At 38.1% G+C, this 16,292-nt stretch overlaps 1 protein-coding gene across 1 annotated transcript; it reads left to right on the top strand.

Annotated features, from left to right (window-relative positions):
- The first annotated feature begins 3,329 nt into the window (after positions 1–3,329).
- Positions 3,330–5,496, top strand: LOC138372834 (uncharacterized). Its single transcript, XM_069338497.1, has 5 exons — positions 3,330–3,773; positions 3,885–3,998; positions 4,107–4,163; positions 4,347–5,109; positions 5,493–5,496. Exons 1-5 carry the CDS (start codon positions 3,569–3,571, stop codon positions 5,494–5,496), a joined length of 1,143 nt encoding a protein of 380 aa, XP_069194598.1. The 5' UTR covers positions 3,330–3,568.
- Positions 5,497–16,292: the final 10,796 nt, after the last annotated feature.

Raw genomic sequence — 16,292 nt, 5'->3', positions numbered from 1 at the left:
TCACCAAGAGACCTTCACACTGAAACATATACACATACATTCAGGTGTGTACACACACACACAGGTGAGTGCACATGTACAGAGGTGAGTACATCCAGAAACAACAACAGGTGTTGTGGCACCCTTCCTGAGAGTGCCAAAGAGCCAGTAAGGTAAGGCATACATCACCAGGAAGATAGGCAGCCTCGGCACCCACAACAACCCGACCATCCCAATCACAGTGTTCCTGCTGTCTACCGTATAATTAGAAGGTCGAGTTGCTGCCTTGACAGCTGGCGCGCGCGGGAAAATCCTCGGAATCCCTGCACGAGATCCTCACTTCACTACACAGTTTTGTGTCATTACACAAAATCAAATAAATCTCCAGATACCACCATTACACATATCCTATCCTTTGACATTCGTTTTTGAAGCCCATTCACAGAAGGACATGTATTATATAATTTTCAGAAGCACAGATAAAGTCGGGGCCGATGCTGCCCGAACACCTGAGCAGTGCAGATGTAAACAAACCTTGAATAAGACGATGGTAGCGTTTACAACTGTACATATTCATGATTCACAAACTTATAAGACACATTTTTTCTTGTTACTTTTTGCTCCTACAACTGGCAATGCTACTTCCTATACTTAATTTCTCCCTTGTTTTTAGGCTATCTTCCATCTTGAGGTTATCTTGAGATGATTTCGAGGCCCGGTTCTCGACCAGGCCTCCTTTTTATTACACATCCCCAGGAAGTAGCCTGTAGCAGCTGTAAATAGGTACTCCCAGGTACATATTTACTGCTAGGTGAACAGGATGATCTGGGTGAAAGAAACTCTGCCCATTTGTTTCCACCTCCGCCGGGGATCGAACCCGGAACCTTAGGACTACGAATCCTGAGCGCTGTCCACTCAACCGTCAGGCCCCCGGCGACTGAGGCTACCTTATGGTTACCGTACCAAGGTTCCTAGGATCAACGTTCCTGCGGCCCGGTCTCTAGGCCTCCTGGTTGGTGGTCGGGTCTACCAGGCTATTGGACGCGACTGCTCGCAGCCTGACGTACGAATCGCAGTCTGGTTGATCAGGGGCTAGATTCACGAAGCAGTTACGCAAGCACTAACGAACATGTACATCTTTCCTCACTCTTTGACGGCTTTGGTTACATTTATTGAACAGTTTACAAGCATGAAAACTTGCCAATCAACCGTTGTTATTGTTATAAACAGCCTTTTGGTGCTTCGGAGCTCATTAACTGTTTAATTATTCTAAACAAAGCCGCCAAAGATTGAGAAAAGATGTACACGTTCGTAAGTGCTTGCGTAACTGCTTCGTGAATCTGGCCACAGGTATCCTGTTATAACCCAAGTAATGCTTGTGCTGCTAGAATCCCTTCTCAAAAGGATAGCAAAAACACCTGGTTATCTTGAGGTTATCTTGAGATGATTTCGGGGCTTTAGTGTCCCCGCGGCCCGGTCCTTGACCAGGCCTCCACCCCCAGGAAGCAGCCCGTGACAGCTGACTAACACCCAGGTACCTATTTACTGCTAGGTAACAGGGGCATAGGGTGAAAGAAACTCTGCCCATTGTTTCTCGCCTGTGCCCGGGATCGAACCCGGGACCACAGGATCACAAGTCCAGTGTGCTGTCCGCTCGGCCGACCGACTCCCGTCTCCCGACCGACCTGGCCCTACCCTACCCTACACCTGGAGGTGTAGGGTAAAGGGAACTAGAACAGACTACCAGTTGTGTAGAACAGACTTCCAGGTGTGTGTGTGTATACACAACTGGCCTATATACAACTCTGTATACATCAGGATGAGTGTATACATAGAGCATGAATAAGTAATATAATATTTACATTCCACACAAGGTACACAAGCTCAGTGGAACACTGGTGTACTAGACCGTAGTTCGAGCCCAGTATGACCAGTACAAACTCTAAGCCTTCTCTCAGTTGATTCTAAGTCAAGGTGGCCATAAAGTAAAAATCACCATTGATTTGACCAACAACTTTAAAGTCCCTAGGAACCTGGGCGAACTTAAAGTTACTGGCAACTTGACAAACTTAAAGTAAGTGGGATTATCAAAACATATCACTATAGACCTGACACGGTGATGATAGACTGTGGCTGCCCCACAGTAATGATAGACTGAGGCTGCCCCACAGTAATGATAGACTGTGGCCGCCCCACAGTAATGATAGACTGTGGCTGCCCCACAGTAATGATAGACTGTGGCCGCCCACAGTAATGATAGACTGTGGCCGCCCACAGTAATGATAGACTGTGGCTGCCCCACAGTAATGATAGACTGTGGCCGCCCACAGTAATGATAGACTGTGGCTGCCCCACAGTAATGATAGACTGTGGCCGCCAGTAGTAGGGTGTGCGACGCACAGGTCATTTTTTTTTCTGGGAAAAAAAAAGTACCTGTGCGCCCCAAGGGTTTCAGGTCTGGGAAAAAAAGTACCTGTGCGCCCCAAGGGTTTCAGGTCTGGGAAAAAAAGTACCTGTGCGCCCCAAGGGTTTCAGGTCTGGGAAAAAAAAGTGCCTGTGCGCCCCAAGGGTTTCAGGTAAATTTAGAAAATCGTGTATAGCGCTTGGGGGTTTTCAGGTAAATTTTGTCAGTCGCAGATTTTAGAAGTAAGGATTTCTTATGAGAAAAATAATTTCCGAGACTTAGAAGTTTGTTAAAGCTTTATGGGAGAAATTCAAATAACGTGTGTAGCACTTTAGGGCTTCCAGGAGAACTCTACGGACATATTTTACATGTTTTCAACTTACAAAATCGTCTATGTAAGCCTTAGTTATTCATATAAATTTAGAAAATCACCTGTGTAAGTCAGGGTTTTTCAAGTCTCGTACATCACACCCCCCTCCCTCCCCCCCTTGACTCGCAATCTGTCGCCTCACCTGTATTTACTTTAGACGTCAGCCAGCCAGCCAGCCAGCCAGTCGGCTCTTAATCTTATCTTATCTTATCCGTAATATCTGGACCGTCCCTCCTCTCTCTCTCTCTCTCTCTCTCTCCCTCCTCTCTCTCTCTCCTCTTCATATTATTCCCTCTTCCTATTTTCTGACATACTAATATTTTATTCCTTTTTCATTAACCAGTCAGTTTTATACAAATCAACCGAAGCATCTCAATGTAACCTTTAATACTGAAAACTGCCTCAGAGACTATCTAAGCTGGCCCCAGCTACCTGCCCCAGGCTATCTGCCCGAGGCCATCATCACCTGATTACCTGCCCCAGACATCTACCAGTCATTGTCGGCGTTCGCCACCGTAATAATTTATATATATATATATACATTAAGCGTTAATAAAACTTATTTATTTATTTATAATTTATTTAGTCATCTAATTCATAGTTTACACAATTTATAATAAAAGAGTTTATCCCCAGTATTCGCCAATCATTCTCGCTATTAATAAAACAGCCAAACGCTCACTCAGGGGCACACTATCGTTATTACGCTCATTCAGGGGCCCCCTCAGATCGCCAAAGTCTCAGAGGCCTACACTTTCAGTCTACAATCAATCTTCATCCTGTTCACAAGGTTCCCCTAGCCTAGTCATATCATCATGTCAGTGTGTCCTCTGTGCCTGTCTCCTATCAACAACGAAATCGTTCATGTGTGTCAAACACGATGTTTAACATGCCTCGGCGAAATGTCCATCAACGCTCTTCAAGAATGCAGACTATACTGTATAGGATGCAATGGGCCTACACCGCCTGGACATTTTGACGTAACCTGTACCAGCTGTGGGCAACTCTATTGTGCAAATCGTAAGTACCTCTTTTTCTCGCACTTTCAATAAACTTTCAAAGAAAATATATATCCGAAACACACATACATACATACAGACAGTCAATTTATATATATTATTTTCATTTCAGTTCATGGTTCTACTTCCTGCCCATACTGTCGTTTCTCCGTTAACCGGGAACCTCCCACCGAAGCCAGAAACGTCATTGAACCTCCACCCAAACGCCGTCGCATCATAAATAACCGTACGTTTTCACAATAATTTTCATAATTTTTTAAAGTTAATAATTGTATATTTATCAAGTGTATAAACAAGTAATAAGTACTCATACAGAAAAATATTTCCATTACAGGAGTTCCTATTCGTGATCAAGAGAATCTCATACTTGGTGGAATCAACATCCCAGCTCGTAAGTAATATTATTATTTATCTGTAATTCAGTTTTTCCTCTTATTTAAACTTTTTGTTTTTCCTCTTAATAATAATTCCTCTTATTTACACGATATTTTCCTATTAAGGTTTTCAAATCCTCTTATTGTTTTCAAATGTGTTTTCCTCTTAATGTTTATTCATTGCTAATATTATATTACAGAATCTCCCCCGGATTCAACCCAACCCTCTGAGTGGAGCACACCTGTACGCAGTCAACCCCAGCTGTCCCAGGAGCTAGAAGAAGATGCACCAGACGGCAACCAGCATGCATCCTCAGATGAAGAAGAAGAAGAAGACAATCAACCCCCTGTTCACGACATATCAGATGAAGAAGTCAACGCTCCAGATTCCCCAGAGGTACTTAACTTAGATAACATTGTTCCGCGAGTGTTAGAAGTCATTAACCATTTCGAAGGTTCATTCTCGAGACATTCGTTCTCCATTCCCGGACATTTAGACGCTGACCCCAGCTTATATATAAATAGGTATAGAGAATTTTTTATAGAATATATAGACAATCAGTTCAGACAAATACAGGAAGAATTCCCTCCCTCATTTCACATTTACCCTGATGTAAGCCTAATTTTGCAAAAACTTAATCATGCCGACGATCAATATGAAATATTAGATGAAGTATTTTCAATTAGAGGAGAAACTCAGATTGTTACACAGGAAGAGGTGGAAGTTCTCGTAAATTCATGGGTTGACGAAATGTCTGCTAAAATTGACGAATGCCTAAAAAATGTCCAATCCTCAAGTGTAGGAATTCATTCCATGTCAGGCTTTGCCATTAATTTTTCATATATTCGCCACCCTATGCGCCTTGGATCTTACGTACCATATCCTGCAAAATTAAGGGGTAAAGAAACAGTATTTAATCCTGAAAGTGAAGGAGATGAGTGTTTGTTACAGTGCATTGCCGCGTATAAAAACTTAGCATTGGGCAGGACTATGCATAATGTTAGACAACATTACAAAAGCCTTCGATGGTGTAGAAGATTCGTAGTATGGGCAGATGAAATCAGATTCCCCGTATCATTTGATAACCTTAAGAAAATAGAGAAGCTTAACAAAATTTCTATTTATATTTATACAGTAACTCATGAAAGTAACAGATACTATCTTAGTTTAGCTAGGAAAAGCCAGGAAAAGTATGCCGATAAAGTCCCTTTGTTGTTATTAGAAGGCAAGCATCTCTGTCTGATCAAGGATTTTGATAAATTTGTAAAGAGTATTAACAATCATTCTGAAAGGATTCCTAACACTCATAAATTCTGCAAAATTTGTCTTTTGCATGCTCCCTTAGATGAAATTCAGGCTCACGAAGAGTCATGCACTGTATCCCAAGTATTTTCATTCTATAATCCTAGTGATAAAATCAGTTTTAAAAATTACGGTAGGACCTATAGCCCAACTCACACCGCCTATTACGATTTTGAATGTCTATTAGACCGTCAAAATCCTAGAGGCATGGTGGAATGTAAGCATAAAGCAATTGCTTATGCATACATGATTTTAGACAGGGAATTCAATGTCGTAGAAACGTATTCATACGTAGGTCCAGATGCGGTCAATCATTTTATTACCAAGCTAGAAGCCTCATGGAAAGCTATTCATGCTCAGCTCCCCAACTTCCCTAAGAACTTGTCTAGAGAACAGGAAAGAATGTTTCAAAGACAAAATACGTGTCAATTGTGTCATCAAACTTTCAAGGATAAGAAAGATAAACATAGACATCATAATCATGCTATTCAGGAAAATAATTACTTAGGTGCTTATTGTGCTCGTTGCAATTTACAATGTAAAAATGCGCGTAGATACTTGACCACATTTTCCCATAATGCTGCCTATGATCTTGGAATTATACTTAACGAACTGTCCAAAAATCCTCACCGCGATGTAGAAATTCTAACCAAGGAAGGATTGAAATTTATGCAAGTCATCATAGGTAAACTTAAATTCCTAGATAGCCTAGCTCTCCTTAACGGGTCATTAGGAACCTTAGCAAGCGAGCACGTTGCCGGTAAGAAACCCACCAAGTACACTGAACACATACTAAATGGCGTATCCGATGAAGCTAAAGCTCTGTTAATTAAAGGTAAACAAAGCCTATGTTATGATTATATTTCTTCCATGGACGTGTTAGACGAACCTCAGCTCCCTTCGCGAGATAAGTTTTACAATGTTTTACATGACTCTCCACTGTCTGAAGAAGATTATAACAATGCTCTTAAAGTATTTAATTTAGGGAACTGTACAAACATCAAGGATTACCTCATGTTATATTTAAAAGTTGACGTGGGAATGCTAGTTGATATATTTACACTTTGGCGAACATCACTGAAAGAAATTTATGAACTAGATATTGTTTTCTATGTATCACTTCCTAGTTATGCTTGGGACGCGTTCTTATTTAAATCAAAAGTTGTACTTGACTATGTGTATGATCAGAATATATATGATTTGTTGAGAAGGAATCTTAGAGGAGGGTTCACATCTTCCATAAGACAATTTACACAGGCTGTTAACGAGCACACTACATCTAACCCTAGCTCTGATGACGATACTCACATTTTGTACCTCGACTTTAACAGCTTATATGCAGCGTGCATGGCTGAGGTACTTCCCCAGGGAGGGATTAGACAATTAACTGACCTTGAGCGGGATACCTTATTAGGGCAAGGGTTACAGCATATCCCCTGTAATCAAGACAAAGGTTATTGGATTTTATGCGATACAAAACATGTATCTCCCGAGGTAGCCAGGTATACTGATGATCTGCCCCTTGTACTGTCTCATACTAATATAACGGAGGAGTTTTTGTCAGAGTACAGTAAGAAAACCCTTAATGATGAAAAACGTAAGCTCCCACCTAAAAATACTAAGTTAATTGCATCCCACTTGCCCCAAAACGACTACTTAGTAAGCCTTGATTTCCTGCAATTGCTATTAAAACTTGGACTAGAAGTTGAACGAGTAAAAACAATCTATGAATTTAATCAGGCTCCCTATTTAAAAGATTTTATTTCAACCAACATTCGAGAACGAGCCAATACCACCTGTAAAGTTAAAGGAAAAGCTTTTAAACTCATAAGTAATAGTCTGTACGGGAAATCAATGACAAATATATCTCGATATGCTAATACTCACCATCTAGTAACGACAAAACATTCATTCTTAACTCATGCAAGAAACCCTTTGTATAAACGAGCTGTCTCTTTAGGTCAAGATAGGGTTCTCTGTACAGTAATGAAAGACATCCTTAAAGTTACCACTCCTTCTTACATGGGATATCAGATCTTGCAGATAGCCAAGAGGCGTTTATACGAGTTCTGGTATAATGTAGTTAAAGCCCATTATGGGGAGAGAGCTAGACTAATTTATACGGATACAGACTCATTCATATTTACTCTGACCTGTAAAGATGCTTTCCAAGAAATGACAAAAGCTCCTCTAGTAGATTATATGGATTTCAGTAATTTTGACAAAGATCATCCCATGTATTCCGCTACTCGCAAAGGTGAACTAGGACTCCTCAAGTCAGAAGTAAAGCAGAAAATCATAACTGAATTAATTGCACTCAAGCCTAAAACTTACTCTCTCCTAACCCTTGATAATGAACATTTATGTAAATGTAAAGGGATTCCTTATCACCAACAAAAGAAAATAACACATGCATCTTTTCAGAACACATTAGAGACAAATACAACTTTTAATTTTGTATCCCGATCTATTCGTAATGTTAATGGACAGATATGCACGTGTAAAACAACTAAGCGCGGTCTGTCAGCTTTTGATGACAAGAGATACCTCATTAGTCCCACAGAGTCATTAGCTTACGGTCACCCAGACATTCCAGAGCGTGAGGTACAGGTACAGGTAGAGGAAGAGGTACAGGAAGAGGTACAGGTAGAGGAAGAGGTGCAGGTAGGGGATCCAGTAATTGTAGATAATCCCCAACCAAGACGTCAATTGTTCCCCATTTTTAATCTTTGGGAAAAGCGGGATAGAGTCGCTCAGCAATTATTCCCTAACAACAACTAAGTCTGTTACTGTATTGTCTATGTATTATCTATACCTATATTCAAATGTCTATGATATTGTATTGGCTATGATTTGTTACTGTATTTGATATGAAAATGACTAAGATTTGTTACTGTATTGGATATGAAAATGACTAAGATTTGTTACTGTATTGGATATGTTATGTTTTAATGTCTATGATAATGTATATTCTATGATTTTATTACTGTATTTGATATGTTCAAATTGCTATTTTAAGACTGATTTATTTATTACTGTATTGGATATGTTATGATAATATATATTCTATAATTTTATTACTGTATTTGATATGAAAATGACTAAGATTTATTACTGTATTGGATATGAAATGACTATGATTCAAATGGCTATGATAATGTATATTCTAAGATTTTATTACTGTATTGGATATGTTATGACTATGATTTTATTGGTATGTTTAAATAAAACTCGAATGTAGATTTCGTTTAAATACTCCTTTCATTATATATTTGTAGTTAGTCTATTGAATCCTAGCAACATGGAAGGGCAGAAAAAAGTTATTACTGAATCCCAGTTGAATATATTTAGTGAACCGTCAAGAATTATTATTGCTGGATTTTCAAATGGTGGGAAGAGCTATTTATGTGCTAAAATGATAGAGAAATATCAGCAGAACTTTGCAAAAATAATTATCTGTGGAAGCGGGTATAAAGAGTTGAGAACTAATCCACTCTTTAATCATAAGATATCTTTTTACTCTGAAATTGTAAACCCTTTAGACGATCGTGATCCAGAGGATGCATCTCATATATTAGTTGTTTATGATGACTTGTATGTTGAATCTACAAACTCTAAAATAGTAAGTGATATATTTACTAAGGGACGGCATGAGAACATCTCTGTTATTTTTATAACCCAAAATATATTTTTCAGTGGGAAATTTTCTAGATCTATAAGTTTAAATGCTTCTCATTTTATTCTGCTTAAATCAAGAGACTTGTCCCAGATAGAAACATTAGGCAGACAAATATTCGGAAAACAAGATGCCAAGAAATTTTTAGATATATATAAGAAAGTGATTTCTCGACAGTATGGGTATTTACTTGTTGACTTGGGCGTTAAAACACCTGAATCCATAATATTTAGGGGAAATATTGTAAATGAACCCCCATATGAAATAGTGTATCAATGGTGAACATTACACAAGCTCTTAATAAGATATACAATGACCCCAAGTCCATAGGTGGGTTTGGTGGCGTTTTAAAATTGTATAAGGCTGCAAAGAAAACAATCCCTGAAATAACTATAAAAGATGTGAAAGACTATTTAAAAACGTCTAATGCTTATACCTTACATCTATTAAAAAAACGTAAATTTAAACGAAGACGTATCTTAGCACCTAGACCAAAAGCTTTCTTTACCAGTGACTTGGCTGATATGACATTGTTAGCTAAGCACAACAATGATATTAAATATTTATTAGTTTGTGTTGATATATTTTCAAGGTTTGCACATGTAGTTCCACTATCCACTAAATCAGGTCAGAGTGTAAGTGAAGCCATGAAAGCTGTTCTGGATTTACCTTCATCAAAAGGTGTAAGGAAGCTTAACACTGATAAGGGCGGTGAATTCTATAATAAATATATGAAACGATTGTTAGACAGTAAAAACATTGATCTGTACAGTGTATTTTCTCAGGAAACTAAAGCCAGCATTGCAGAGAGATTTATAAGAACATTGAAAACTAAGATATATAAATATTTAACGGCTTATAACACCTTAACCTATATAAATGTTTTACCTGATATGGTTAAAACGTATAATAGAACACCACATAGAGGATTAAAGGGGAAAATACCTATTGATGTACATGCTTTATCTTCGTCTCAAGATGTGACTAGGCAATTTAAGCTCATGTATAAAGGAGAGCAGCAGACTAAGCCACGCATCAGTAATCATCTGTCTGTAGGAGATACAGTACGGCTTGCCTTATCTAATCGTATTTCAAAGTTCAAAAGAGGTTTTCATCAACAGAACACTAAGGAAATATTTACAATTGCTCAAATTGATACTAAACAACCCGTGCCTTTATATTATCTAAAGGACTTAAATAATAGACTTATAGAAGGCGGATTTTATAGAGAGGAGTTGACTCCCACCTACTTGTCAGATACATTTGAAATTGAGAGAATTATAAGTAAACGTAAAGTTGGTAATACTACTTTATATAAAGTTAGATACGTCGGTTACGACAGTTCATTTGATCAGTGGGTGAATTCAGATGACGTGAAGAAACTATGAAGAAGCAGCCCTTAGTTAGCAAGTATCGTGGATTTATTGAACTATTAGCTAGATTAGGTTATAATTCTAGGAAAAAGTTAATTAAGACTCTTAAAAAGGAACATATACTTTGCTTATCAGAAATATTTAATAATTTCTTAAAAAATAAAATTGAAGTTGGGAAGCCTATTTTAAAGAGACTTTCTAAATATAGAGCTCTACTCCATACATTAGCCTGCAAGAAGAAAGCTATTTCACTCAAGAAAGACATATTAACGAGTAAAAGAGGAGGTAATTTATTGGGCATTTTACTTCCCATAGCTATAAATTTCATTTCAAGGCTATTTAATAAGGAATAATGAAAGAATTCTATCTTGTACCACGAAAAGCTATTGATCAACAGAAGCCTACGGCAGTAAGTGTTGAGAAGCCTACGACGACAGTGAGAACAAATCCTGTTATACAACACTTGATAGACTTAAGATTAAAGCTTAAGGATTATGATTTTGCTGTCTCCCTGTTAAATTATTTTAATACAACTGGACTTGTAAAGTGGGATGAGGAAGGGAACATTACATCGCCAGTTACTGGGCTCAATATTGTTGATGACGTTATAGGCAGGATGTGCACTCCGAAATTGTTATTCCCAGAAGATAAACTGCCAATTGCAAAGTTGTTCTTCTCTTTGACATCTACACCTAAGAATTTATTTAGAAATGTAGATGCGAAAAATCAAGTGTTTTCTCCTCCAAGTTTGAAGAGGAAGATCAAGGCTGTAGATGAAGGAGAGTCTACCTGGATATCATATTAAGGTGAGTTTCTGTTTATTTTTATCATTTACTAATAGTCTACAGGATGGATAGTTACGTTATATATGCAGCGAGTAACTCTGATACTGATGTATTTAAAAACAATGCTCCTAATGCTTTTGAAAATAGATTACATAATCAGCTGCCTTTAGACCCGAATAAAGCTTATGAAGTGTGCCTGAAGAATATATTCCTGCCTCCATCTTATTTCGCTGTTAGGAGGAATGACCCGGAAAGTTTTATTTCAGTTCAACTTCTAGTGTCTAATAAAAGTTTATCTGATTTGAGTACGGTGAATACATCTTTCACTTTAAAGTCGGATATTTTAGCCAGTGATAATTGCATAGAGCTAACGACTATTTTAAATAGAGAAATTTCTACTATATTTTCAAAAGGTTCACTGAGTTTTATAGGACCTGTACTTAATTATAATTTCCCAGATCACGGGGACGTTTATATGAAATATGATTCGAGTATTAATCGAATTAAGTTTAATGCAGCATTTAGTGAGAAGTTGTTAAAATTATTTATTACAAAGGATGGAAAATTAGTTGTTAGAATTTCTTTATCTTTCGGTCGAAATATATGTAAAGTTATTGGAGCTGAAGTAGGTAAAGCCTATGATATTTTTATTATGAATAAGCCACCTAATAACAGGTTATTTGTACAAGATACTTGCTATTATCATCCTAGGCCAGGAGGCCGTATAGATTTCTTGTGTGTATATTGTGATAAGGTGCAGCCCACCATGTTTGGTAATCAGATTGTAAATATCTTGGATGTTGTTTCGTTTCAAAGTAATGTAACACACAGGAAATTATATAAACCTTTAAATACGACTAATATTGATGGCATCAGTATTAGATTAACAGATCAAGATGGGGAGCCTGTATATTTTGAAAAGGATGGATGTACGATTGCAGTATTACATATTAGACCCGTTGATATATAATGGCATGAGTAGAGGGAGTTTATCATTCTCTCTTGGCCTGTTTAAACATGAGGGTCGGGTTTGTACCGCTGTCTGTTGACGAGGTAGGGCGATTTATCGCTCCTCGAGGGAAGAGAGGTGGAGCACTGGGCGATATTACTGTTTTTGATAGAAGACATTTAAGAGGAGGTGGAATATTAAGTTTCTTAACTGGTCTAGCTCGTAGAGCAACTCCTTTCCTATTAAAAACTATTATGCCAGCTGCATTGACAATGGGACAGAATGTTTTGCAGGATATAAATGCTGGTCAAGGTACTTTGAAAGATTCAATTAGAAAACGCGGTATGGAAACATTGAAAAGTATAGGTCCTAAATTGTTAGCAGGTGGCCGAGTAACGAAAAGAAAAAAAACGAAAAGACCTGCCTATATAAAGAAAATGGATAGATATAAAGACGTGTTTTCATAAAAACAGTACTAGTTGTATGCTAGACGCAGACATGATGAGTGTAAATGCTCCTAGTGCAGCATTGCAAGTTCCTTTAGAAAATTATACAGCTGCTATAAGTGATGGCTTTCCTAAAGTTAGTCCTCATAGAATGGTTGAAAGTACGATATTTTCAAGACAGACACAGGATATTTTACCTGTGAATTCAAGTATTAACAATAAATTTAAAGACTCTTATATTGAATTCCGTATCCCGGGAGTTAAGGGTCAATTTATTGATCTTTCGAGCTTGACGCTAGAACTGATGGTTGAATTAACGGGACCTGACGGAATTACGGCTTTAGCGGATATTAAAAATGCATCAATAGTCAATGGTTTGTCCCAGACAATGTTTAAAGCTGTAACTGTTTATTTAAATGAGCAAGTGGTGGAAACTAATTCACTATTTTCATATTTATCATATGTAAAGCTAATGACGACGCTTTCTGAATGTAAAGCTGAAAGATTTAAAGAACTGACGTATTTCTATAATGATGTTTTCCCTGAAAAATATGATGTAGATTATTTTAAGAATGCATCCGAAGACCTTAAATCTAGATTTGTAAAGTTAAAAACTGAGGGAGTAAATTGTTGCTTTAAACTGCTATTGGACATTACAACTTTGAGCGAATATCTTTTGGATGGAATTGATATTCGTTTGAGATTAGAACTTAACAGTGATCCGTGGGTTATAAACAGTATTGAATCTGGATATAAGTTTAACATAAAACTAGCTAGAATGTGGATTGATCGGATAACTCCATTTGCATCTGGATTGGAGGCTATTAATAGAGCTCTGGCTGAACAAAATACACCAGTTACATATACGTTTGATAAGACACTCCACAAGACGTTCATTCTTGGTAATGGGCAGCAGAGATTAAGTATTGACCAGCCATGGGGGAGCATTATCCCAGATAAATTATTTATTATGATGATGGATATGGAAGCAATATCAGGAGCGTATACACTTAATCCACTTTATTTCGATCATTGCGATTTATCTAATGTATATATTACACGTGATGGGACAAACTTATTTAATATAACTTGCAAGTTCCCGAATAAATGTTCGAAACTATACTACGAGACTCAAAATACAGTAGGCTTTAATGCTTGTAATACCTTGACATATAATTCATTTATAAAAGGAAGAACATTACTGGCATTTAGACTAACGCCTGAGGAATTGAGAGATACCCTTCCTATAGAGGCTTCGGGCAACCTGAGAATTACATTAGAATTTGCTGTTCCAGCGAAATCAAATAAAGTTATTATTTTATTCGGAATTACAACGGGAGTATTGAGAATTTATTCAGATAGGCGAGTTGTGTGTGATACAAGAGCATGAACTGCAAACAAATTAATACGGCATTGAACGATATGAAAGGTAGTAAAGCTAAATATATTGGATGCTATTTAGCGACGGATATATATAGAATAATGAAGCAAATACGGGACAGGCCGATTATGTTTATAATAAATACCTTAGGAAGAGACTCTAAGGAAGTAATGGGTCACTGGATTGCTGTATATAAATCTAAACGGAAAATAGTTATACTCGATTCATATGGAATAAATGTGTATTCGCCATATATTTCGGAGTTTTTAAATTATTATAAAGACTGTGATGTATACACGTTTACAGAGAGACTTCAGAGTTTAAATACTTACGTATGCGGGCTATATGCGATGTTTTTCTGTTACCATCTTTCAAACAAGGATCTAAAAACTGCAATAAAGCTATTTGAAACTAGTTTTACTTATGGAGAATATATGCAGAATGATAGGAACGTAATGAGGCTATCTTATGCTTTATTTAAAAATATGCCGAGCTGCTATGAAACGCTGTGTTATGATAAGAGCGATATTTGTTGGAAAATGTGCTTGGAGACGACTGGCTGAATGAGGCTATAACAAATTATCTAACGGAAAATGGTGAGTACATTTGTTTTGAGGTTTTATGTGTCTGATAAATATTGTACATGTGTAAACGCTATCTGAAACTGTTATTCTTTCTTTATTTACAGAGATGAAGAGTGAATAGGACGGATATTATACAAGCGGATTGAGGAGCGAGCTTCTTAGAACTTCGGGCTAAATGAGTCGTTTATTATAAATTGTGTAAACTATGAATTAGATGACTAAATAAATTATAAATAAATAAATAAGTTTTATTAACGCTTAATGTATATATATATATATAAATTATTACGGTGGCGAACGCCGACAATGACTGGTAGATGTCTGGGGCAGGTAATCAGGTGATGATGGCCTCGGGCAGATAGCCTGGGGCAGGTAGCTGGGGCCAGCTTAGATAGTCTCTGAGGCAGTTTTCAGTATTAAAGGTTACATTGAGATGCTTCGGTTGATTTGTATAAAACTGACTGGTTAATGAAAAAGGAATAAAATATTAGTATGTCAGAAAATAGGAAGAGGGAATAATATGAAGAGGAGAGAGAGAGAGGAGGGAGAGAGAGAGAGAGAGAGAGAGGAGGGACGGTCCAGATATTACGGATAAGATAAGATAAGATTAAGAGCCGACTGGCTGGCTGGCTGGCTGACGTCTAAAGTAAATACAGGTGAGGCGACAGATTGCGAGTCAAGGGGGGGAGGGAGGGGGGTGTGATGTACGAGACTTGAAAACCCTGACTTACACAGGTGATTTTCTAAATTTATATGAATAACTAAGGCTTACATAGACGATTTTGTAAGTTGAAAACATGTAAAATATGTCCGTAGAGTTCTACTGGAAGCCCTAAAGTGCTACACACGTTATTTGAATTTCTCCCATAAGGCTTTAACAAACTTCTAAGTCTCGGAAATTATTTTTCTCATAAGAAATCCTTACTTCTAAAATCTGCGACTGACAAAATTTACCTGAAAACCCCCAAGCGCTATACACGATTTTCTAAATTTACCTGAAACCCTTGGGGCGCACAGGGGATATTCTAAATTTACCTGAAACCCTTGGGGCGCACAGGCACTTTTTTTCCCAGACCTGAAACCCTTGGGGCGCACAGGTACTTTTTTTCCCAGACCTGAAACCCTTGGGGCGCACAGGTACTTTTTTTTCCCAGACCTGAAACCCTTGGGGCGCACAGGTACTTTTTTTTCCCAGAAAAAAAAATGACCTGTGCGTCGCACACCCTACTACTGCCGCCCACAGTAATGATAGACTGTGGCTGCCCCACAGTAATGATAGACTGTGGCCGCCCACAGTAATGATAGACTGTGGCTGCCCCACAGTAATGATAGACTGTGGCCGCCCACAGTAATGATAGACTGTGGCCGCCCACAGTAATGATAGACTGTGGCTGCCCCACAGTAATGATAGACTGTGGCCGCCCACAGTAATGATAGACTGTGGCTGCCCCACAGTAATGATAGACTGTGGCGCCCACAGTAATGATAGACTGAGGCTGCCCCACAGTAATGATAGACTGTGGCCGCCCATAGTAATGATAGACTGTGGCCGCCCACAGTAATGATAGACTGAGGCTGCCCCACAGTAATGATAGACTGAGGCTGCCCCACAGTAATGATAGACTGTGGCTGCCCCACAGTAATGATAG

The sequence above is a fragment of the Procambarus clarkii genome, chromosome 40 (genome assembly GCF_040958095.1).
Source record: "Procambarus clarkii isolate CNS0578487 chromosome 40, FALCON_Pclarkii_2.0, whole genome shotgun sequence".
NCBI lineage: Eukaryota > Metazoa > Arthropoda > Malacostraca > Decapoda > Cambaridae > Procambarus > Procambarus clarkii.
This window is presented reverse-complemented; position numbering and strand designations above follow the sequence as displayed.